This window comes from Chanodichthys erythropterus, chromosome 13 (assembly GCF_024489055.1).
Source record: "Chanodichthys erythropterus isolate Z2021 chromosome 13, ASM2448905v1, whole genome shotgun sequence".
Classification (NCBI taxonomy): Eukaryota; Metazoa; Chordata; class Actinopteri; order Cypriniformes; family Xenocyprididae; genus Chanodichthys; species Chanodichthys erythropterus.
In genome coordinates this window covers 26,560,346-26,585,633 of record NC_090233.1, presented here as the reverse complement: position 1 = coordinate 26,585,633, position 25,288 = coordinate 26,560,346, and the positions used below count along the sequence as shown (strand labels likewise).

Below are 25,288 nucleotides of genomic sequence, written 5' to 3'. Positions count from 1 at the left end.
GAAGCGAATCCAAGCGAGATTCATTGATCTCCTTAAGATCGCATGTACTAATTGTCGCAATCACCTTTCTGTATTAGTCTTATTTCTCGTACATACACATAAAGAATAAAGTCATACCTAACCTTTTCTATATTTTCAAAACTGTTACTGTAACTTTAATGTGTATTGACCGGGTTGACCCCGGAACAGCTTACCGTTCATTCATGTTTCTAACGGACTTATTTACAGATGCACCAACACGTGTGCGTCCAATAACTGTCACCGACTGGAATTAATCTGTAAAGAGATTTTGACAACTAACGTTACCAGGGTTCTACATGCTGTCAGTGGAAAACATAAAAGACACAATTTTGTTCTTTAACTTTTTTTTTTTTTTTTATCATTTTATCGTGTCGTCAGTGAGGTCCGACCCATCCGTCCAAGCGCTAGAATGACTTACATATCCAGTCGGTTCTCAACGTGACTTTGATAAAGCACAACAGTAATGTTTCATACTGTACAACCGAAGCTTTAATTCTTCAATCAAACATTCCTCCTCAAAATGCATTTAAGTGTAACATTACCCATCCTCCGAGGGGTAAGTTTGTGCTGTTGTTTCTGTATTGAACGCATTAGATGTTAAGGCATTTGTCATTGACAGTAATGTATCACGATAAAAATACTTTCCACTAAAATACCATGGTTATTGTTTTTTTTTTTTTAAGAAAAGAAACCTTTAAGGACATCTCATATATTTATATTATTGTTTTACAATGTTAACAGCAACTATGGTTGCCTATGTGTTGTATAACATGAATAGAATTCACTGAACGTGGCTTCATTCATTCCCTTCAGAGCATCAGACACCTGATGAAAAGATCCTCACAGACATGCAGATGGAGAGTGAAAATGAATAGAAATTATAGCTTTTTTCAAGGTAAAGGACAGTAATGAGTAATTACAGAGTTCTGCATATTTTGTAGATTTAGACTAGTGTCTCACAACTTATTTTTCTTTCTGCAGATGAGGTGAAATCACTTAGAGCTGTGGTCAGCCCTGACATCTCAAAGTAAGATAGCCTTTATAAAGCACTACTGTTTAATTGTTCTTGTGGTATTTGTAGTAAGACACTTGTAATCACAGAAATAGCATTGGTTATTGACTTATTACCATGCTATTAGCATTTGTTATGAAAAAATTGTTGTCTAGACACATTGTAGACTGACTCGCTAATAATAGCTTATATGGTGTGAATCTACATTTCTGCCAAAATACCACAGATACTACAGTTATTGTTAAACTATGGTAACTTTTTTTAAAGCGTGAGCATGTTTTTACAATTCCCTCTTAAGCATAATGGTCTGTTCACACCAAATGTTTATATTTTGTTCTTTATCAGAATTCGTAACATAGGCATCATGGCCCATATAGATGCAGGGAAGACCACCACGACAGAGAGGATGCTGTACTACTCTGGCTACACTCGGGCTCTCGGAGGTGAGGTGACGTTTAAAAAGAAAACAGCTGAAGAATATGTTCAATGCTGTTATCGTTAATTTAAATAACAGTTACATAAAATTACATATAAATATTAGATGAAAAACACTTCAATGGAAATCTTTGTAAATGGTCATATGTTGTGTTTAGATGTTGACGATGGAGACACTGTAACTGATTACATGGCCCAAGAGAGGGAGAGGGGAATCACCATCCAGTCAGCTGCTGTTACCTTTGACTGGAAAGATCATAGAATTAACCTCATAGACACGCCAGGTACACATGAGCCACTCATTCACACCTACAGCATTGTATACTATGTAGGGAAATTGACACACTCACACCCCTCCAGAGCTGAAATCAAATCTGAGCCCATTATTTTATATAATGTGCATTTAACATGTAACACAGTCTAATTTATGTATTGCCACACACTTTTGATACTCATACACTACCATTCAAAATTTTAGGCTAGGTTTTATGTTTTTTTTTTTTTTTTAAGTCTTTTATGCTCACCGAGGTTGCATTTGTCAAAAATACAATTCAATATACAATACTTCTGAAAGTTCAAAAAGCATTTATTTAAAATATATTTTCTGTAACAATGTAAATGTCTTTACCATCAAAATAATGTAGTGTATACACAATCATGATGGATTATCTTTCTTTTCTCAGGTCATGTTGATTTTACTTTGGAGGTTGAGAGAGCTTTACGAGTTTTGGATGGAGCAGTCGCTGTGTTTGATGCTTCTGCCGGAGTAGAGGTTGGCTGAAATCATTAATTATATTATATTAATTGATTAGAAATTAAATTGGTAATAAAAATGTTTGTTTTCTGTTGAAAATATCATTTATTTATAAGGTGTTTTGACATGAATTTCAGGCTCAAACCATGACTGTGTGGCGACAGGCAGAAAAACATAAAATTCCTTGTGTGTGCTTCCTGAACAAGATGGACAAGCCTGCAGCTAGGTTATACACATAAACATTTTACTGCTCATTTCTCCTTAAATTTAAATCTCACACTTAAATTTAAAGCATCTATTAACACATTGTCTAAAAAGTAGCATGTGTTATTGATCTGAATGTTTGAAGGTTTAATCTCATTCTCATTTCTCCTAGCCTGAAGTACTCTATAGACAGCATAAAGACTAAACTAAAGGCCAACCCTGTTCTCCTTCAGGTAATTTTTTTTTTTATGCATGGTAACCATCTACAGTTACAAATGAAAAGGTTCTGTCTTGATATTTAGCATTATTTGCAGATTCCCATTGGCTCAGGAAAGAGCTTTACCGGATTGGTGGATTTGATCACTAGGCAGAAAATGACTTGGCAGGGGAGCTCACTGACACATGATGGCCGTGCTTTTGAAATCAGTGCCCTTCAGCCCTCAGATGACCCAGATGTGATCCAGGCTGTCAGTGAGGCCAGGGACGCTTTGATAGAACAGGTGAAATGCAAAAAATGTGTCTGAAAACCAAAGAACAGAAGAAATGCTAATACATTTTGTGTTCTTTTGAATACGCTAAATTCTTAAAGGGATAGTTCACCAAAAAAGTACAGTTCTGCAATCATTGACTCTTTTATGTGTGTCTTACTGTCTTCTGCAGAACACAAAAGATATTCTAAATATCCAAACAACAGTGGACCCCTCTGACATTCATAGTTTGGAGAAAGAAAAAAAAAACACTTAAGACATTTTTCAAAGTGTCTTCTTTTGTGTTTCACAGAAGAGAAAAAGTTAACGACATGTCTATCACTTTAAATGTATTTACTTGTGCATGTTGATATTTGGTTATCTATACAAAAAAATTCATATATTTATAAGCTTTACTAAAGTTTATATTGCTTTAAGTACATTGATTGATATATAGGTGCTTTGTTTGAACTGTGTGACAGATAGCGGATCTAGATGATGAGTTTGCGGATCTGCTGCTGGGAGAGTACGGTGAAGACTTTGATGCAGTGCCTGCAGGGAAGGTAAGAACATACTAGTTTGTCTGTACATGTGCTCCATGTTTCTCTCTCAATTGGTTCCTATACATTGGGCTATTGAAAAAAACGCCATCGTAATTGAATATCCAGTTGCAGGAGGCAGTGAGGAGAGTGACATTAGCTCGCAAGGGGGTGCCGGTATTGTGTGGAAGCTCTCTGAAAAATAAAGGGGTTCAACCTCTGCTGGATGCCATCACTGCTTACCTCCCTGCCCCCAACGAGAGGAACCATGAGCTGGTGTAAGTATACAGTCCTTCAACTCATTCTGCTCAAGAACAATAAATCATGTTGTGATTAAGCATTATATTGGCATTTGAAAAATGTATATGTGCTCCTGTCTTTCCAGGCGCTGGTATAAGGATGATCTGTGTGCTTTGGCGTTCAAAGTGGTCCATGACAAACAGAGGGGTCCACTTGTGTTTGTTAGAATCTATTCAGGAAACATGAAGGCTCAGTCAGCAGTGTACAACATCAACAGGAACGGGACGTAGGTTCAGTGAACATTATATTTTCAGGACATGATTTTTGATGTCAGACTTATGTGCAATTATCAGTGAATGAGACCCAATGAGTCCAATGCCAAATTGCTATCATTCTTCTGTAAATTTTCATTCTTTTTGCAAAAATGTGTAATTTTTCCAGCACAAAACGTAAAATGTTTATTTATTTTAATAAATATTTTATCTGTGCAGCATTTTATGTTTTATGCTGGAAAAATTACACATTTTTGCTTAAAAAAAGACTGGTGTTAACAAAAAGATTTTAACAATTGATTCCTGGATTTCTTCACTTCTTGACCATTGATTTCTTGATCGTTACATTTTACGGTATTTTCAAGGTCTAGTTTATTTAAGCTCTACCTTCAAGAATAATATTTTTTCGTGTTTTTGTCGCTCCAGGGAGAGAATGAGCCGTCTTCTCTTGCCTTTTGCTGATCAGCACATAGAAATCCCCTCTTTACCTGCAGGAAACATTGCACTCACAGTAGGACTCAAACAGGTAAACTCAACTTTCATGGGACAAAGAAAACAAACTTACAAGTTTACTCATATTGTTTGAACAGCTTTTGAGAGGACAGGAATAATATAACACCTTGAAATAAGTAATATCAGTTTTACCCTGTTGAAGTGACTTGAATTTGAGGGGTTGTGTGAACAAACAAAATAGCAGCCACCATTAGGTCTACAACACATATGTAGAATTTTTTTTTTTTCTGGCAGCTGAAAGGATTCATTCCTTTCAGTCTTCATCTCATGCATTATAGACCTTAAGAAAATAGTATTTTTTAACATTTTGTGTGTTTTGAGTCAGACTGTGACGGGTGACACCATCGTCTCCTCCAAAGCCTCTGCGGCAGCTGCGGTTCGACGGGCTCAGAAGGAAGCTGAGAGCAAGAGGAGTTCGCACAGGGACAGCAGCAGTCTGGTTCTCGCGGGGGTGGAGGTCCCTGAGCCTGTGTTCTTCTGCTCCATTGAACCTCCTACTATGGCCAAACAAGCAGGTAAGAACATTGTGAATAGGCCTTCAGAGATTAACTTTCCAATAAGGCTGCAGCGTGTTCCAGGATTTAGATCTCAGTGTGATTTGTGAAACAGATCTGGAGCATGCGCTGAACTGCCTGCAGAGGGAAGACCCCAGTCTGAAAGTCAGAACAGACCCTGATTCTGGACAGGTAAAAAAAAAAAGTCATTTACACAGTATTTCAAAGTGTTTTGTCTATTAGATTACACAGTTTACATTCTGTTTGTTAGTACTTGCAAAGCCATGTACATATTTACATGTTAAAGTTCCCTTGTTATTGTTTTACATTGTAGCATACTGTATATTGCGTATACAAATACATTGCAGCAAGTGTCGGCTCGATAAAGAATCCAGTCTCTCTAAACTCATCCTTTCTGTGTAACTACAAAGCAAAATCCCCAGAGTTAAATCAACTCTGCTCAGATTGCATATGGTCCCTCTCCATACAGGTAGAGAGGTTAAAGTAACACTGAAGCAAAGTTAAAGTTGAGATAATTAAGTAATTAAGTTAAGATTGAGCATTAGTGATGAACACCTGCTGTTAACAAGAATCACTGAAGAGAAACACAATAACTACAAATGACTTCCAGCCAAAGTCTTAGATAAAATCAACACAAGATAAAAGACATTAAATCTCTCAAGATCTGATTAAATAACTCCACAAACAGCATATTATATCATTTACTTTAACTCTGCTTCAGTGTTATTTTAACTTTATGTAGAGCGGGACCGTATGTTCTCTGAGCAGAGTTGATTTAACTCTGGGGGTTTTGCTGTGTACTCTGTTCTGATTGATCAGATGGTTCAGTCTGTTGTGATTGGTCTACCACTTACAGCGTGTCGAAACGGCCATTACCATACCTGTATTTCAGCTCCGGAGGCTTCTTCTGCACTTTAATGCACAGTGATACGAACAGTAACATTGGTGTTGGTTTTACTGCATCAATTTGAGTGCGAGTCCTCAACATGTTGACAACACAAACCAAGCTCTGACCCGCCCTCAAACTCTGTAATTTTAGCAGAGCCCTGGTAAAAGAAGACAGAGTTCATGGGCAGCCAATGAAGACCATAGGCTGGCATTAAGCACATTTTTTAACAAACCTATGTAGGTTAGTGTAGGAAGTGAGACTAATTTCTGACAGCTCATTTCAGGCAGTTCAGAATTGGTTCTTCCCATTTATTGTGCACTTTGACTTTGTAAAATCAGCTGTATTACACCTGACATGAAAGGTAGTACCTAAAAAAGCATAATAGGGACAATTTAAGTAGATATTTACTGCTGTTCCATCTTAAGTTTAGTGATTTGAACGAAGCCCTAATCCTAAGTATAAAATTTTGACACATAACTCATCCTGCGTCATTTGTGCTATGGACCTTAATTACATTGAATCATGTGGATTTTTAGAAGAGCGCTGTTAATTGTGATCCAACATAGATTTGAATCTGGTGAATAAAAAAATGTGTAAAAACATTCACTTGCATATTTACTTAGATTGAAAGAAGGACCCAAGCCATACTATACTGTATATAGAGAGAATATCTCAGAATATCATAGATATAATATTATTGTAATATTCTCATTCTCCTGCTCTATAACTTATTTATTCACTTATTTATCCACATACACACAGACGGTACTGTGTGGCATGGGAGAACTGCACATTGAGATCATCCATGAACGTATAAAGAGAGAGTACAACATTGAAACACATCTAGGACCCTTGCAGGTGGCCTACAGAGAGACCATCATCCATTCAGCAACTGCCACAGGTAAGGCCAATGCGAACTGTCTCCTCCTCATCATTACATGCTAGTCTACTTCTGTTATCGCTTTGTTTGTGGTGAATGATTAAAACTATTTCGCAATGACAGTTCATCTGTTTTGTTTGTCTGCTTCACTGTTTTATGATTCAGTACAAATAATGGTTACAATAGACTTTGTCCATGATAAAGACTAGGCATAAAACAATAAAATGAAAAACAAAACAATGTTGTGATCGGTCACTTGCCCTGTTTCAGCGTACACAACCGTTTGGGGCCAGTAAGGTGTTTTTTAAAAGAAGTCTCTCATATTCATTAAGACTGTGTTCATTTGATCAAAAGTTCAGAAAAAAAAAAAAAAACTGTATTCCTGAGTTTTCAGCATTCATGATGATCCTTCATAAATCATTCTAATATGCTGATTTGCACCTTGAGAAACATTTCTTATTATTATCAGTGTTGAAATCAGTTAAACTGTGTAACTTTTTTTTAAACAAAAAAATCTTACCGACCCAAACAATTGATATCAGCAGTTCTTATCAATCCTTTCTTTTTTGTCACTGCTTTATTATTGCGATCTACACTTCTAGATATTTTTTTGGGGTAGCACTTTATTTCAGTAGTTCACTATAGACATTCTACTAACTATAAGTAACTTTGCTACTACATGTCAACTACCAGTCATTAGAGTATTAATAAACCGTCTGCTTTATATCTCCCCACACTTTAATTTGATGGTCCCCAACATACATTCTACTGACTATAAGTAACTTTGCAAGTACATGTCAACGTATTCTACTAACCCTAACCTAACAGTCTAATAATACTCTAAAGCCTGGTTTCACTGACATGGTTTAGATTAAACCATATATAATGCCTTAGTTAAATTAGGGCTATTAAAGAGTTAGTTCACCCAAAAATGAAAATTCTGTCATTTATTACTTACCCTCATGCTGTTCCACACCGTAACAGCTTTGTTAATCTTCAGAACACAAAATAAGAAATTTTAGTTGAAATCCGATGGCTCCATGAGGCCTCTATAGGGAGCAATGGACACTTCTTCTCTCAAGATCCATAAAGGTACTAAAAACATATTTAAATCAGTTCATGTGAGTACAGTGGTTCAATATTAATATTATAAAGTGACGAATATTTTTGGTGTGCCCAAAAAATAAATAAATAAATAATGACTTATTTAGTGATGGCCGATTTCAAAACACTGCTTCAGGAAGATTCGGAGCACAAATGAATCAGTGTGTCGAATCATGATTCAGATTCATTAATATTGAACCACTGTACTCACATGAACTGATTTAAATGTGTTTTTAGTACCTTTATGGATCTTGAGAGAGGAAATGTCATTGCTCCCTATGGAGGCCTCACGGAGCTATCGGATTTCAACTAAAATATCTTAATTTGTGTTCTGAAGATTAAGGTCTTACAAGTGTGGAACGACATGAGGGTGAGTAATAAATAAAAGAATTTTTGGGTGAACTAACCCTTTAAGCAGCTTTTATAAATGTGCCTGAGAAAAAAAATATTACTGGTGTGCATCTTGAGATGAAACAATAGCACTTTTAAGATATATATATATATATTACACAGACAAGGCTTAAGCTAGTCCCAGACTAAAATGCATGTTTGAGCTGTCTTAATTGAAAGCAACTTGCACTGAGATTTTATATATATATATATAATATATAAAATCTCAGTGCAAGTTGCTTTCAATTAAGACAGCTCAAACATGCATTTTAGTCTGAGACTAGCTTAAGCCTTGTCTGTGAAGCCAGGTATTTGTAAAGTAAAAGTAAACTCCAGTATGATTTGTATGATCATTTCAGACTCGTTAGATCGTACTCTGGGAGACAGGAGGCATGTTGTTACTGTGGAGCTTGCTGTCCATGCTGTGATGCAGGAGTCTAGCACTTCCTGTGACTTGACTTATGAGCAGGAAGTAAAAGCTCAACTTCCTGCTGATGTCAAAGAGGCTGTGGAAAATGGAGTCCAGAGCGCCTACCTCCAAGGTAACCAAAATAGTTACTTTAAAGCTTTTGTTCCTAGATCATTCATTACTTTCATATACACTACCATTCAAAAGTTTGGGGTCAGATTAAAATTAAAAAAAAAGAAGAAGAAGAAGAAGAAGAAGAAGAAGAAATTAATACTTTTATTCAGCAAGAACTCATTAAAGGGTTAGTTCACCCAAAAATTAAAATAATGTAATTTATTACTCACCCTCATGATGTTTCACACCCGTAAGACCTTCATTAATCTTCGGAACACAAATTAAGATATTTTAGTTGAAATCCGATGGCTCCGTGAGGCCTGCATAGGGAGCAATGACATTTTCTCTCTCAAGATCCATAAAGGTACTAAAAACATATTTAAATCGGTTCATACACTGATTAATTTGTGCTCCAATGCTTCCTAAAGCAGTGTTTTGAAATCGGCCATCACTAAATAAGTCGTTATTTTGTTTGTTTTGGCGCACCAAAAATATTCTCGTCACTTTTTAATATTAATATTGAACCACTGTACTCGCATGAAACGATTTAAATATGTTTTTAGTACCTTTATGGATCTTGAGAGAGGAAGTGTCACGGGCCTATGAAGGCCTCACAGAGCCATCGGAGCCATCGGATTTCAACTAAAATATCTTAATTTGTGTTCCGAAGATGAACGAAAGTCTTACGAGTGTGAAACGGCATGAGGGTGAGTAATAAATGACATTTATTTTCATTTTTGGGTGAACTAACCCTTTAAATTTGTTCTGAAGTGACTGTAAAGACATTTATGTTACTAAAGATTTCAATTTCAAATAAATCCCATGTATCATAGTTTACACAAATTTGTTTTCAACAATTAAGAAATGTTTCTTGAGCACCAGATCAGTATGATTTCTGAAGTATCATGTGACATTGAAAACTGGGGTCATAGCTGCTAAAAATTAGCTTTGGTATCACAGGAATAAATTACAGTTTTAAATATACTAAAATAGAAAATGGATATTTTAAAATATTTCACAATATTACTGTTTTTACTGTATTTTTGATCAAATAAATACAGCCTTGGTGAGCATAAGAGACTTCTTTCAAAAACAGACCCCAAACATTTTAAACAGTAGTGTATAACTGGTACTTGGGCTCTTCAGCTAGTTTTGCAGTACACTTGGGTCGGCCTATAAGTCTAATGTCCCTCTCAGTCATATGCTGTTGTTAACCCATCTCCCTTTTTTCTTTTTCTGTGCAGGTCCTGTGCTGGGTTTTCCTCTACAGGGAGTACAGACAGTTATCCGGCATGTAGGTTTGGAACCAGGCACTTCTGCAGCCATGGTGTCGGCCTGCGTGTCCCGCTGCATGCTCAAGGTACTCAATCACTATCCTATGTCAGTCTTTTTCGAATAATGCCACATCTGAGTTTATGTCTTTCTCTGCTTGTATTCATGCAGGCTCTGAAGCTGGCTGGAGGGCAGGTTTTGGAGCCTGTGATGGCTCTGGAAGTGACGGTAGGGGAGGAGCATCTGAGTCCAGTGCTTGCAGATCTCGCCCAGCGACGTGGTACTATATGCGACATCCAAAGTCGACAGGAAAACAAGGTTTTGATGGCTACAGTTCCTTTGGCTGAGATAATGGTAAGTGTGCAGTGCTGTCTGTCACTAAAAATATTGGCATAATGTCAGTAATAGCAGAATTTAACTGCAGTTACACTGACATATAATCAATATGTATAGTAAGGCTATTAAAATTTAACTCACCACATGATTATATACTCCATAACTATATGGGAATACAAATTTTATATTAATTTTCTTTTTTGCCTCAAGGGCTACTCAACTGTTCTACGCACTTTGACCTCTGGGAACGCCACCTTTTCTCTGGAGCTGTCTAGCTATGAGCCCATGAACACTCAGGACCAGAACACACTGCTCAACAAGATGGCTGGACTGGCTTGAACCAGTAACTGTCACCAGCTGAACTGACCATATACAGATACAAATTTTGATGCCTCTGTGATTGGCTGCTTACATACGGTCCAGAAGCTAAATCTTAAGAGACTAGCCTACATATGGACATGGACATACCCTGCTCAGCCCACATCCAGAGACCTACTATTTTTTTCTTTAATGGAGAGAATATGGTGTAAAGTAAAAAGTGCATAAAGTGTGAGTAAATATGTTTGTGTATGTATAATAATTTAACAACAATGCATCCATGTTTTTTTTAAAATATTTATTTCATTTATAAAACACTTATAACATACCAAGCCTTGGAAAATAATTAAAATGGAGACCTGATTTCAAAGACTTCAAATTCCATAAAATTTATTCACAAGAATATTCATTACCATTTGATAAAATTTAAGCCTACAGAGGCAATCCAGATGTACAGAACTGTTCCTTTAATAATTACAAAAATCATGTTCTGAATAACTGGCTCAGTGCATACAACAGCAAATCATGGTACTGGAATGGCTAACATGGTTTGATGGTTTAAAAAGTGTTGTCCTTATTCCCTTTAATTGCTTAGTGTGAACTACATCCTGAAGGTCACAGGCCCTTGTACTCATGACGGCAGTGGCCAACAAATAGAGGTTCTGCAGGAATGCCTCTCCTGATTAGGAAAAAAGGGAAAAATCACTTTCACTAAAAATATGCCTGTACAAAACTTTGTATTGTTAAATGTTGGTGTAAATGGCTAGTAAATAAGACATTAACCAAACCTGCACTCAAGTAATACGTAATGAAAAGCTTTTTACATTTTTTAATTCTCCCCAATCAACCCCGAACAGACTGCCTTAGAAGAAATTAGTTATAATCACTAAAATAATTACCAATCTAAAAAATAAAAACCAAATCTAAAGTCAAACAAAGGCCTGCTGAGACTCATTAATCTTACACAAGCATAATACAAGAATAAAATTAATTAATGGAGTCATATGTTGTTGTATTATTGGTTAATTACATATTAAGGTGAGGCTGCATTAATGAATTTACCACTTGTCATAGTTTAACTCACTTGACCATGCGGCAGCGATGCTGGACCAGACGATTATAGGCATTACTGATGTCTGTCACACTTTTATCACTCCATAACCTCTCAGCAACAGCACTGGCTCTTGGCCTGCAATGGCACAAAAAACACCACCACTTAATTGCATAATTCTTAATATACAAATAAATAATAGGTTTAGTTTCAGTTTTGGCACAAACTCCATAATGTAGCTTTCACTTTTATGTTTTACACATTGCAACATTAATTAAGTGCTCGTTTGTCACATTATTACACCGGTTTGTGTTGTTGGTACAGTTGTTATATTTTTTTTCTTGGTTAAAGTTAGTCGTACCAGAGTCGAGGAGTGAGGTTGGTGGCATCCACATACTCTCCCCAGAGACAAGCCTCTCCTCCAATCACCAGCTTCTTCTGTGCATCGGTACCTGTTGTCAAAATACCAATAAAAATATATATATATATATATATATTCATAATTAAGAGGATATAGATTTAGTTTTATTGTAAGACTGTGATTAGTGCAAGACAATTCAATAAATTCACTACACTGAACATTTTACAACACTGAAAGGACAAAAAGTTGTCCATCTAAGAAGCCAAGAGTTAGTCTTGTTTGAGTCTGAATCAGTAACTAAGCAGAAAAACTCTAATGTCTGTTGTATCCTTATGTCAAACACCCCGTTTAAACATCTAAATACCCGTAGACAAAGCAAACCATTTAAACTGGGGATTGTGTTTGAATGACTGAATAGACAAATATCTGTCAGTCTGTACAAAGTGCCATGGTCACATGACAAGCACGTTTTGCATATCTAGGAAACCAGGTCAATGATAATGCATTGCTATGAGAAAGCTTTGGACTGAAAGAACTGATATTGTGGTGTAAATGAATCTCTACAATCACATGCCACCTGTTGCTATTCAAACCTGTTGCTTTTGATTCAGCGTGACTGGCCTAAAACCATTCGTACCAACCTCAGTTACGTTAAACAAGAATATTCACCAGATTCTTCCATTGACAGACTTCTCAACTCTTTTTAAACCATAATCGTAATTTTTAACTCCAAACCTTGAGATGTTGTGTGATTTTACATAGTAGAAACAGAATAGGTCGAACAGAAACAGAGGCCCAAATAAATCCACAATCTTTATCTGTGAATGACACACACCAGTGAAATTTTGGGGGTCGGCTTTGTAAATGTTCACCCAATCCTGGCCGTAGCTGATGCGGTTGAGGTACCAGGGTGTGGAGAGAAGAGCACTGAAACCAGCCGCCGTTACCTGCGCCATCTCATTCTGGTACTGCGGCCGTTCTTTCCAAACATGGATCTGTGTGTCGGCTTTCAGCTACATGCGTACACATACACACGTTTGTATAACACACATCAACACAGAATATTTCTTATGGACTACATTTAAGGTCTTCACAAGGCTTTTCATTCTTCATATCAGATTTACTTTGTCAAAGATACAGAGATACCAAAGTTACCAAGCTGAGACTGCACAGTAATGAAGAAGTTGTCACTAGTAGTTCTGAAAGAACTAAACATAGCTGCTTTTTAAAATATTATATATATTATACGATATGTGGCATTAAATCAATTATCAATTGTAACAAAAATAATTACTCTATCAAAATTGGTACTACATCAGAAATTGTAAAGCATTAGATCTTGAATGTAGTCCAGAGAAATACACCCATTGTGTTTTATATTGTCCTGGAAGGTCAGATGTTCAGACTCTGAATCAACATGCATGCTTTCTCATTAGATCAGTAGATAATGGCCTTTGAGCCTGACAACAGTTGAAGAGGATAGTTTACCCAAAAATTAAAATTGTTGGTAACACTTTGTTTTAGGGTCTTTTAACCAGTTGCTTATTAGCAGGCACATTACTACAATATTGGCTGTTTATTATTGATTATTAAGCACATATTAATGCCTTACTCTGTCTGACCTTATTTTACATTCTTAACTACCTTACTAACTATTAATAAGCAGCAAATTAGGAGTTTATTGAGGGAAAAGTCGTAGTGAATAGTGAGAAGTGTTACCAATTGTCATAATTTACTCACTAGTTGTTCCAAACCTGTATAAATTTCTTTCTTCTGCTGAACACAAAAGAAGACATTTTGAAGAATGTCGGATACAAACAGTTGATGGGCCTCATTGACTTCCATACGATTTCCCCCCATACTATAAAAGTCAGTTGTTCCATAAACTATTTGGTTAGCCATATTCTTCAAAATATCTTTTGTGTTCAGTAGAAGAAAGAAATTCATACTGGTTTGGAACAACTTTAGGATGAGTAAATGATGACAATTTTCATTTTTGGAACTATCCCTTTAAAATGTAGACATGTTTTTAGCAGTGATATTAGAGTACTGATTTTAACAAGGCAGGAGCAAGGTGGAGGAGGAACTCTGGCAAAGCATGCCATTCAAAGGTTTGGGGTCAGTAAGGTTTAGGAACTTTCTATTAACTATTTGGAACTGATTAGTTACATTTTCAAATATATACAAATAGAAAATGGTTATTTTAAATTGTCATAATATTTCATAATACATACTACTGCTTTTATTTTTTATCAAATAAAGGCAGGATTGGTGAGCATAAGTGACTTCTTTCAAATACATTTAAAAAAAAAATATTACCAACCCCAAATTTTATTATATCTAGAGTGCCACTTGCTGGAACGCATTCTTTCTGAAGCGTACAGGAAAACATTTTTACAATGTCCTCAACAACTGAACTTAAGATGTGGCAGGAGCTCAGAGTTGATCAGGTGGTCAAACACACTAAATACATAAACAAAACTAAACATGACAACCTACTAGTGACAAGCAAAACCAAGAGCTATAGAGAGACTGACAGAATCACAATTAAATACTACAATAATTATGCCGAAATTACAGGAAGTTCTGTATGGTCGATGAAGAGTGCATGTCCTCCATTAAAATGCTGGTGTTTCTCAATGGACCATTTCTACCCAGATCACTTCCTCAACCCCCAAGCTTGTGTGTGATTCAACACAGGGCCAGCTCACATGGATGTTTTTAGTGCAAAAACCAGGTTAGTAAAAAGTATAGTGCTTGAAAAGGTTTAAAAATCTAAAACTGAATCTGGACCATCTTTCTTAACCCTCATTTGAAAACAAGAAATATTCACGAAACATGTGTAAACACACTGAACTGAATAACTAAAGTTTCTAAATGACAGCGTTAAAAAAAAAAAAAAAAAAAAAAAAAAAAAATCACTAGATTAGTAAACTAGTGGTGCTAAAATAAACAAAATGAGACTTTGGCTAAAGAAACTGACCAGGGAAATTGAGTGGCTCAACTTTGTAGTAGCGTTGCCAGTCCTGTCCATAGCTAATGTAGTCCAGGTACCAAGGGGCAGAAAGAATGGTTGTAAATCCTGCCCCAGTCACATTCTGCAACTCCTCCTCCATCTTGTTCCCCATCCACACCTCCACAACCGTGTCATCCTTCAGCTGGAACATGCATAAAGCGCATCATGTGCCCTAATGAATGTTTTTTTTGTTTTGTTTTTTTTGGGCTGTTAACTTGTTATAGGCAAGCACAATCAAAAACACCAATTTAGTGGCATGTTAGCAGAGGCTTGTAAGAAAGTAAGCACGCAAGTCAAGCTTTTGTGATTAAGAAGGTCAAGGAAAAGTAGATTAGGCTTTGAATTGAAGTCATTTAAATTTACAAAGGATTGTAGACCTACTAGAATTGGTCTTTTGTTATTTTTAGCTTAGTCTAACTACTTTTTAAAAAACAAGTAAGTTCCCAATAAGACTGTAATATGACTTTTATGGATCTACATTACTTTGCAAGAGCACAAGCACATCCATGCAGATGAGAATAAATGAGCCTTACCTTCACCCCATTATCGAACACTTCCTGCCACACCATGTAACCTTTCTTGGTAGCAGCCACAATATCAAGTAGCCTGTTTGTCATTGGTGAATATGTAATAACTTTGTCAGATTGTGTTCTGATTTAACACAATTTAAAACAATTGCCAAAGACAAATGGAGACAATAAAGATTAAACTATCATAACCATCTTATTTATACAACTAAATGGACTTCCTGACTGTACAGAAGCTCTGACCTTTGAATGTAGAAGGACTCCAGTTTGCTGTAGTCTGTGCCAAAGCCCTGCTGCTTCATAAACTTCTGAACATCAGGATTGGACTTCCTACAGGAAAAATTAGTAGAATATAAGCATTGCCTTTAACAATAAACACACAGTTTATTGTGTCATATACAATATGATTATTGGCACTGAGTTCATATTCTGGGAATTTATTTGGGTAAGAAGCTCCTCTCTGTTTCGCACCAACAATTGAAGTCAACCTCGTCTCCCCCCAGGTGAATGTAGGCATCAGGGAAGACCATGCTGATCTCTTTGAAAAACTGGGTCATGAACTCATAAGAGGAGTTTAAGATGGGGTTCACCGGCCCAAATGTTCCAGAAGGAGTAGAGCCACTGAAACAGGGTGTTAGCAGATCCTTTATGCCTATGGGAAGGAACAACAAAAAGAGAGAAAACTCTAAATTGTATAATTGTTGTAATATTAATCGGTAACTAAAACATGACTAAACAACACTATCTGTATAAAGCTGTCATTTATTATGTCCACCAACTGACCATTGCCCCATGACTGTGTGTGTCCTGGAGTGTCAAACTCAGGGATGACCCGGATCCCCCTCATGCGGGCAAATTCAATGACCATCTTCACGTCAGATGGAGTGTACACGTGTGTAAATGGGTGATAGGCTCCCTGCCAGTCACAAAACAAATAGGGAAAACATGATCAATACACACACACAAAAAAAAAAAAAAACACACATCCCCAGTCAGTTTTTACAGCAGCAATTGGATTCTATAGCCAAAGCATGTGAACTGAAGCTAATGCTTTTGACTTAAAGGATTAGTTCACTTCAGAATTAAAATTTCCTGATAATTTACTCACACCCATGTCATCCAAGGTATTTATGTCTTTTTTTCTTCATTTGAAAAGAAATTAAAGTTTCTGAGGAAAACATTCCAGGATTTTTCTCAATATAGTGGACTTCACCAGGGTACAATGGGTTGAAGGTCCAAATTGCAGTTTCAGATCCCAGTCGAGGAATAAGGGTCTTGTCTCGCAAAACAATCGGTCATTTTCTAAAAAATACAACAAAACACAAAATACAATTTATATACTTTTTAACCACAAATGCTCATCTTGCACTGCTCTACGATCCGCCACACATTACGTAATTACGTAGGAAAGGTCACAAGTGACGTAGGCGAAGGTACCGTGGTCTCATTTTCTACTCCAACATCAAAATTGTTTGAAATCGTTGTTTTAACTTTTTTTTTTTTTTTTTTTTTTGTAAAGGCCATTTGACTTAGTCTTTGCATGTTTGCTTTGCAGACACTGGATCGGTACTTCCGCCTATGTCACGCGTGACCTTTCCAACGTGACTACGTAATGCGTGGCACGTCGCAGAGTAGTGCAAGATGAGCATTTGTGGTCAAAAAATATATCTTTTTTTTATGACAGATTGTTTCACTAGACGACCCTTATTACTCATCTGGGATCACGTAGAGAGGGAAGGTGTACGACATACAGCGCAAGCATTTTGAAGAATACGGAAGGCGGTCTGGCGTAAGCACTTGCAAGGCGAGCTTTTGTGTTTATATAGCAGATACAAATGACCGATCGTGTCGCTAGATGAGACCCTTATTCCTCGTCTGGTATCGTTTAAAGCCCTTTGAAGCTGCACTGAAACTGTAATTTTGACCTTCAACCGTTTGGGTTCCATTGAAGTCCACTATAAAGAGAATAATCCTGGAATGTTTTCATCAAAAACCTTAATTTATTTTCGACTGAAGAAAGAAAGACATAAACATCTTGGATGACATGGGGGTGAGTAAATTATCAGGAAATTTTCATTTGAAAGTGAACTAATCCTTTAAGGTGAAATTTCTACTCTAAAAGGAAAATGACATGTCCTACGGCAGTATCATCATTTTTTTGTACATTTTTATCCCTTACCTTTTGCTTCCAATGCAGCAAAATACAAAAAAGTATATGAGAACTATTTCAAACTTATTTATTTAAAGTATGGCTTATTAACTCTCTTTTAACTCTTTAAATAAACCTGCAATTTGTTGCAGTGTAATTATTGTTTGATATAACAACTTGTGTTCACCCATTTACATTGTGACAATAGGATTCTAGTGTGGTAATCCACAACAAACTGTATGAAATCTACAATATATTTTGTGTCCTAAGGAAGTCAAGCTTGAATCCAAACCAGGAAATGTCTGTGAACATCACATACTCACCTTCTGACTTAACTCAGGGAAGGTACGGCTCATATAAGGAAATGACTGATCGTCCACAATATGCCAGTGGAATACGTTAAACTTGTTCATCGCCATAGCTTCCTGTGAAAATTAGACCCCTCATTAATGAACACAGTGCAATAAGAAGCAATTCAAAAACCTGGGAAGGTCATTGCACATATGTCCATTGACAAGAACATTTAATTCTAGATTACAAAGCTACAGACAAACTAATTCTCACCACTGTGCACTGGCCACAATTTTTGTGATCATCTAGTCTTGTGATAACTGTCATGTGTAAATGTAAAGAACTTGACTTTCCAGTTTTACAAAAAACAAAACATCCTTGTGGTATTTAGCTGTCACGTGTCTTCTAATGAGGAAACAAAAAAATAAGTCACCGGTTTTGCCGGTAAAAAAAGAAAATGCCCCTCTAGACCCATGTATGTGTTTATGTTAAGCGTAAACCTGTCATTATAGAGAAAATAATTTCAGCTCACCAAATTGGCCAAAATGACTTTGAGTGGCAGGAAGTGGCGGGATGAGTCCAGGAGGATCCCTCGATGAGCAAACCGTGGGAAATCTGAGATGTTTGTCTTATTGATGTTATTCTATTGAGAAGACAAAAAAAGATGCTTTGATTTGAGAAGAGCTTAGATAGATGAACAGATGAGAATAATTCATACATAAAGCCTTAATTAAGTACAACAATTTAAGGTTTTGCTTTGAACTTACAACTCCATAGTAATCCTCATAGACCAACTGGCTGAATGTTTCCAGTCCTTACAACAATAAACATATGAGGAAGTTACACATTGATAAAATCATACATAATGATAAAACATCTTATATGGACAGGATAAAGATTGCAGTCTCTCCTTCTCGTAATCTATAATGTAAGGATTGCATAGACACGGAATTGAGCTGCTATCTTAAAGTATATTGGGTTGGTAAATATGATAAGCTGTGACCTACAGTGCTCAGCGTAAAGGAGTACACCCCCTCTGAAAAGTAACATTTTAAACAATATCTCAAAAACAATTTCCAAAATGCTGACAAGACTAAGTTTAATATAACATCTGTTTAACTTATAACATGAAAGTAAGGTTAATAATATAACTTAGAAAACAAAATTTTCAGTTTTACTCAAATTAGGGTGATGCAAAAATGAGTAGACCCCACTGAAAGTCTCTGGAGCAAAGCTAGATTTTAGACTACAAATGTCAAATTTGAACCACAAGTTCAAGAATTCAACCACAGGTGAGTCTAATTATTCATTACACAGGTGTCCAGCAGACAGCTGACTATAAAAGGGTGTTAAAACCCCTTCACATTTCATGCCGTCAGCAATGGCACCACATGGAAGAGAAATGTCACAAGACCTGAGAAAGAAAATCATTTCTTTACACCAGAAAGGTGAAGGCTACAAGAAGATCAGCAAAGCTTTACTTATTAGTCAGAATACTGTAGCAAAAGTGGTACAAAAATTTAAAAAAGATGGAACTGCAACCATCTCACAGAGACATCCAGGTCGTCCAAGGACGTTAACACTTCGAAAGGAGCGTCTTCTGATAAGAAGGGGTGAAGAAAATCAGCATGCAAGTTCACTGCAGTTATCTAAAGAAGTAGAAAGCCAAACTGGGGTGACCATTTCCCATGACACAATACGGCATAAAAACGGGTGAAAGGGATTCAGTGGCTCCTGATCTAAACCCAATCAAACACCTATGGGGAATTCTGAAGACACAAGTCATTCTTGAAGAATGGAAAAATATAGATGTTGCAAAATGTCGCCAACTTGTTCATTCCATGCCTAGAAGACTTGGTGCTGTCATTAAAAATCATGGAGGCCATACGAAGTACTAGATGTAGTAGTTTTTGTTGTGGGACATACTCATTTTTGCATCACCCTAATTTGAGTAAAACTGAAAAATGTGTAATCTAAGTTATATTATTAACCTTATTTTCATGTTATAAGTTAAACAGATGTCATACTAAGCTTGGTCTTGTCAGCATTTTGGAAATTGTTTTTGTGTCCATTGAGATATTGTTTAAAATGTTACTTTTCAAAGGGGGTGTACTCATTTTCGCTGAGCACTGTATATTAAAAAGTCAAAAGAATAGCATTTACAACACTATTGTGGACTTTCGCTTACCCCGCAAAGCTCCCCATACATTTGCAGCTTTCAGAACAGCAGAGGGTTCATCAATTGACAGCTGATCTACACAAAGAGAGCAAAACTTTATAGATACACAGACAGCCAAAACATTCACTGGCTCACACTGGTTGATCACAACACATCTGATTGAAAAAATAATAATAAGTGATTGATTTTGATTATGTAGTTTCTATTGTGCAACACATTAAAAAGACAAAAATGTTACAAAATACTTTGCATAGGTCAAATGTTACTACATCTAAAAAGAGCTCGTCAAGGTAATACATTAATCCGATTACAACTCCGACAAGCAGATGTCTATTATAGGATTTGCCTGTCTTCTATTGGATTGGAGAGCATTGAGGTTACGGTGTTGTGAATCACAGAGGCGGAAGGGAGAAGAGCTCACATGACTCGTCGGTTTGCAGACTTGGGTAACCGTCGCACTCCGGATCAGATGATGTGATCCAAACCTTCAGCTCCTCAAGATCGGAATCAAACACTTTCTTTCGGCTCTTCTCGTGCTTCTTCAGATCGCCAAACATGTATTCAAAATACCTGCAAGGCAAACGGTCAGTTCATGATGACTCAAGTCGATTCTGCTTACTGTATAATATCACGCGTGCTACTGTACTTCCTGTTAAAACTAAACATTGGCACCTTTCATAACACAATGTCAGCACAAATATAAATGAGCTATTTTTTAGTACCTGCGAAATGCATTCTCAAGTAGACTGCAGCTCGGTCCGGCGGAGGACTCTTTCGCGTGGACGATCTGGAAGCTCGCGGGGCTGAGTTTAAAAGCGACGGCGGACGACTGGAATTTCTGCGGTAGTGGCCAGAGAGAGATTTCACCATTCAGCTCTTTCTGTTTTCCAACAAAGTCGCCGAAGAGCCACCCGTGGCAGACGGATACCGCCAAAAACAGAGGCGCAAATTTGAGCAGAGAGTACATGGCTGGTTGAGCTCCTCTGTACGGTCAGCTGACTTCTGCTTCAGTCTGAGCTAACAGAGTGGATATTGAAAGCGCTGCGCTCATGGGAGGCGTTTACCTCAACTAATCATGGGACCTAACGTACTAATCCGCCACACACCTCCCTCAGTCTTTAAAGAACTGCACATGTAATTTATACCAAACCTCGCTTCGTTTGTCTTTTGTACAGAGCAAAATGAGGTCAATAATTATTTGCAAGCTACAGCAAAAGTGAAAAGTGAAACATTAATGAAAGTATGAACACGTGACCGAGACAAAGGAAATGATATGAGCAAATCTTGGAGTCAGACCGCATGCATACTTAATAAATTACATTACAATTGGAAGGCTATTAGCTAAAGCTATATTCCACGAATATGTAATTATAATATATAAGGTGTTATATATTATAATTACAGTAGAGTATAATTATTATAGTAGCCTACTATGAACAGAGTCCCATTGTCTTTTTGTAAACTATTAGAAACATTTTTGTGATCACCGTGATTTTGCCAAGCAAGACATGTTCCTGGATCAACATATTTTGTTGATCCTGGAACAACATTCCAGTCTGAAAATTTAGTCTTAAAGGGATAGTTCACCCAAAAATGAAAATTTGATGTTTATCTGCTTACCCCCAGTGCATCCAAGATGTAGGTGACTTTTTTTCTTCAGTCGAACGCAAATTATGATTTTTAGCTGCAACCGCTGCCGTCTGTCAGTCAAATAATAGCAGTGGATGGGAACTTCAACTATAACAGTAAATAAAACTTGCTTAGACAAATCAAAATTAAAACCTGTGGCTCGTGACGACACATTAATGTCCTAAGACACGAAACGATCGGTTTGTGCGAGAAACCGAACAGTATTTATATAATTTTTTACCTCTAATACACCACTATGTCCAACTTCGTTCAGCTTCCTGTTAGTGAGGTCATAAAAACGCGTTGTGTTGACGGAAGTGATGTCTCGCCCATATACGCGAGACATCACTTCCGTTGTCAGAGCGCGATCAGACCTCACTAGCCGGAAGCTGAACGAAGTTGGACATAGTGGTGTATTAGAGGTAAAAAATTATATAAATACTGTTCGGTTTCTCGCACAAACCGATCGTTTCATGTCTTAGGACATCAATGTGCCGTCATGAGCCGCAGGGTTTAATTTGGATTTGTTTATGGAAGTTTTTTCGACTCTTATTGTTCAAGTTCCCATCCACTGCTATTATTTGACTGACAGACGGCAGCGGTTGCAGTTAAAAATCATAATTTGCGTTCGACTGAAGAAAAAAAGTCCTCTACATCTTGGATGCCCTGGGGGTAAGCAGATAAACATCACATTTTCATTTTTGGGTGAGCTATCCCTTTAACCCCTAAACCTAACCCTACTACCCATAACGTATCCCTAAAATCAGAGGGGAAAGAATAACATTGATGTAGAAGCACCTAACCCTGGTTGCAAACTTGACATAAACGGTAAACTTGTCCCTCAAATCTGATTGATTGATTGGAATGTTGTTCCAGGATCAACAAAGATGTTTTACTTGGCAAAATCATGGTGACCGTGAAGAACTAGATATGTTCGATACACTGTAATCTGACATAAGAAAGAAAATAGCTTAACACACCATGTCTGTTTCAGGAATTTCTCTCAACAGAGATAGTGAATATACCAGCTAACAAAAATATGTTCTAAGAATGTTTTGCCAATGTTACAATTAAGTTATGAAAATGTCTTTTTTTTTTCTTTTTTTTTTTTCTTTCTGAAAGTTCAAAACATACAGTTTCCAAAACAGAAAGAAAGGCATAAGGCTTTAGAACAACATCAGGGTGATCAAATATTGACTGAATTTTCATTCAGCACTGGACTGGACTGTTTTTTCCAAAAGCATTGTAAGCCTAAGTAGATAATTGGTGTCAGTTGTTTCTACGGCTTAGGACGCTTTTGGAAAACAGCCAAGGGCAGTTACAAAGGGTACTGACGAGTGGGAGAGATGGACATAAATACATGAAAGTGTATTTAAAATAAAAAATACCTCAGTTGAAATGCATTAACCCACTACTGCACACATGTTGATGGCACATAAAAAAATATTCCACATCATTTTTTGGTTCATTTGGGAACATTTTATTGATTGTGCAATCAATATTATGCAACAATGGTACAGAATCATAGAAAAAAAATTATCATCAAAATCAAATTAAAAAAAAAAAATGTCAAGAAATCATTAAGTAAAAAAGGGAAAACACTTGAAAGACATTGATATATTGAATTTGATACATGCATAGGTTTGTGTCATGTAGTGTGTCATAATGTACTTCATGTACTAAGATTTCCCTCTGTACGAAACAAAAAGCAGTTCTTCTCTGCTGTGAAATAGAGGTGTATGTTATCATTTTTGCACATCACTTTGGGTGTTCCTGCACACCCAGGAACCCTGCATCTTCCCTTCTTATAACACATTATGGCCAGTGTGAGTTATTGTCCAAAACATACTCGAAAAGTACCCCTTATCGCAGACCGTTGCCCTGAGGCAACGGAAAGAAAAACTGAATTTCTGAACATAATAAAAAAAACTTCATAAAACCTGACAAAAGGCTTCTCTACACCTTCATATAGTTCATGTCATTTTAAATAAGATTACTAAAGCAAATAATCTTGCCTTCTTCTCACACCATGTGCTCCTGTGACCATGTGTCAGAACAGGATGTCCCACCTTTAAATGGTGCATGATAGTGACTCCCACACCTTACTAGACTGTTCTTTTGTACTTTGTCAACCTTTCTAATTGGTTGTCATCATTTAAAGAAAAATTTACTAAACATAGAGCTTAAGAAAACCATTTCCTGAGGGTAACGCTGTGCTGTAGAGGGTTAAAATAAAATACTAAATACTGTGTAGAACAAAAAATGTATTTAAATACAATACAGTATTTTGAAAATACATGTAATATTGGCCATTCAGTGAAGTATCTCTTTCAGGCTGAAATCTGGAACCAATTCTGAATGCAAAGAATATTTTGTTGTATACAACTGCTTAGAAACTTTTGTTTTCATTTCACCTACATCTTACCTTCCCCTGTGCAGAAAGAAATAAAAAAAAGCAAATACTACTTTTCCCCTATCACCATTATTACTTCTCACTCAATTACTTAGTAACTAAAAAAATATTATTTATTGAATGACTGATGACATGGTGGTGTGTGCATGTGCATTTCAGACGTCTATCGATTCAATACCTTTTAGAAGCACTCAAATATCAAAAGGCTAGTTTAAGGCATTGTGTGTGCTTAAAATATCAAATAGCGGCCATTTCCATACTTCTGACCAGGTTATACTGCAGCCTATTTCTTGTGGTGAACATTACTAAATAAATCACATAAAATAAATCACAGACCAAAATCTTATTTCATAATATCAGTAATTTTCACAGTAGCAAGTCTTTTCTTTTTTCTTTTTTTCTGGTATTGGTAATAAGGTTATTACGATAACAAATTGTAGATACCAGTGAAATTTCACTATTCTCTAATACCAGTTTCAATACAACAGCAGAAACTAATACTAGGCTAACTAATGTAAGTAAAAAGTTCTCATTATTGATGACAAGTAAACTGTAATAAAATGGAAGCAATAGGACAAAAACATAGATTCAAATTAGATAAAACAAAGGTAAAGTAAAATAAAGAGTGCTACAATTTTCAGGTAGGTCTACCTAACAGAAGAAATATCGCAGAAATTTAATAAAGTCATAAAATATGATGTAATGAAAACACTGTCTTTACAATGATACTTATTAAAGCTACAAAAGATTTAGTTAAGAGCAATGAGTGTTTCTCTCTTTTTCTTTTGCTGTTTCATTAACATTAAAGACACAGACAACAGCAAGAATATTATGCTGCTGTCACTTTAAGAGCTAATGGACCTGATATACTGATACACATTCGATTCTCCCAACTGCTTACCTTCACTCAAGACATAAACCATAAGTCGCACAGATATATTTGTAGCAATAGCCAACAATATATTGTATGGGTCAAAATTATTGATTT

General features: G+C 36.5%; 2 protein-coding genes across 3 annotated transcripts; one reads left to right on the top strand and one right to left on the bottom strand.

The window, feature by feature from the left end:
• gfm2 (GTP dependent ribosome recycling factor mitochondrial 2) lies at positions 1–10,800 on the top strand. Its single transcript, XM_067406147.1, has 20 exons — positions 1–577; positions 835–916; positions 1,003–1,048; positions 1,379–1,476; positions 1,627–1,752; positions 2,152–2,240; positions 2,360–2,448; positions 2,599–2,659; positions 2,741–2,926; positions 3,376–3,456; positions 3,562–3,710; positions 3,818–3,958; positions 4,371–4,470; positions 4,783–4,972; positions 5,067–5,143; positions 6,624–6,762; positions 8,595–8,777; positions 10,003–10,118; positions 10,202–10,384; positions 10,577–10,800. Exons 1-20 carry the CDS (start codon positions 542–544, stop codon positions 10,703–10,705), a joined length of 2,301 nt encoding a protein of 766 aa, XP_067262248.1. The 5' UTR covers positions 1–541; the 3' UTR covers positions 10,706–10,800.
• Positions 10,801–11,000: 200 nt separating this feature from the next.
• Positions 11,001–21,330, bottom strand: hexb (hexosaminidase B (beta polypeptide)). 2 transcript variants are annotated; one of them, XM_067406148.1, is made up of 14 exons: positions 20,981–21,330; positions 20,680–20,828; positions 20,268–20,333; positions 18,847–18,893; positions 18,612–18,722; positions 18,112–18,213; positions 16,423–16,555; positions 16,111–16,291; positions 15,883–15,969; positions 15,646–15,718; positions 12,932–13,109; positions 12,097–12,187; positions 11,769–11,873; positions 11,001–11,363 (listed from the first exon to the last, which is right to left on the bottom strand). In XM_067406148.1, exons 1-14 carry the CDS (start codon positions 21,223–21,225, stop codon positions 11,300–11,302), a joined length of 1,632 nt encoding a protein of 543 aa, XP_067262249.1. In that variant the 5' UTR covers positions 21,226–21,330; the 3' UTR covers positions 11,001–11,299. The 2 variants fall into 2 exon arrangements, with proteins under 2 accessions (XP_067262249.1, XP_067262250.1); XM_067406149.1 differs by lacking the exon at positions 12,932–13,109 and adding an exon at positions 15,080–15,254 and having other exon boundaries at positions 11,005–11,363; positions 20,981–21,326.
• Between the last annotated feature and the right edge of the window lie 3,958 nt (positions 21,331–25,288).

Coding starts and splice junctions, on each gene's coding strand:
- gfm2 (XM_067406147.1), top strand. CDS start 542: ATGCATTTAAGTGTAACATTACCCATCCTCCGAGGG. Junction 1,477..1,626: donor CTACACTCGGGCTCTCGGAG/GTGAGGTGACGT, acceptor TGTTGTGTTTAG/ATGTTGACGATGGAGACACT. Junction 2,927..3,375: donor GGGACGCTTTGATAGAACAG/GTGAAATGCAAA, acceptor ACTGTGTGACAG/ATAGCGGATCTAGATGATGA.
- hexb (XM_067406148.1), bottom strand. CDS start 21,225: ATGTACTCTCTGCTCAAATTTGCGCCTCTGTTTTTGGCGGTATCCGTC. Junction 15,719..15,882: donor GAGTCCTTCTACATTCAAAG/GTCAGAGCTTCT, acceptor AATGACAAACAG/GCTACTTGATATTGTGGCTG. Junction 11,364..11,768: donor CATCGCTGCCGCATGGTCAA/GTGAGTTAAACT, acceptor TTTCCTAATCAG/GAGAGGCATTCCTGCAGAAC.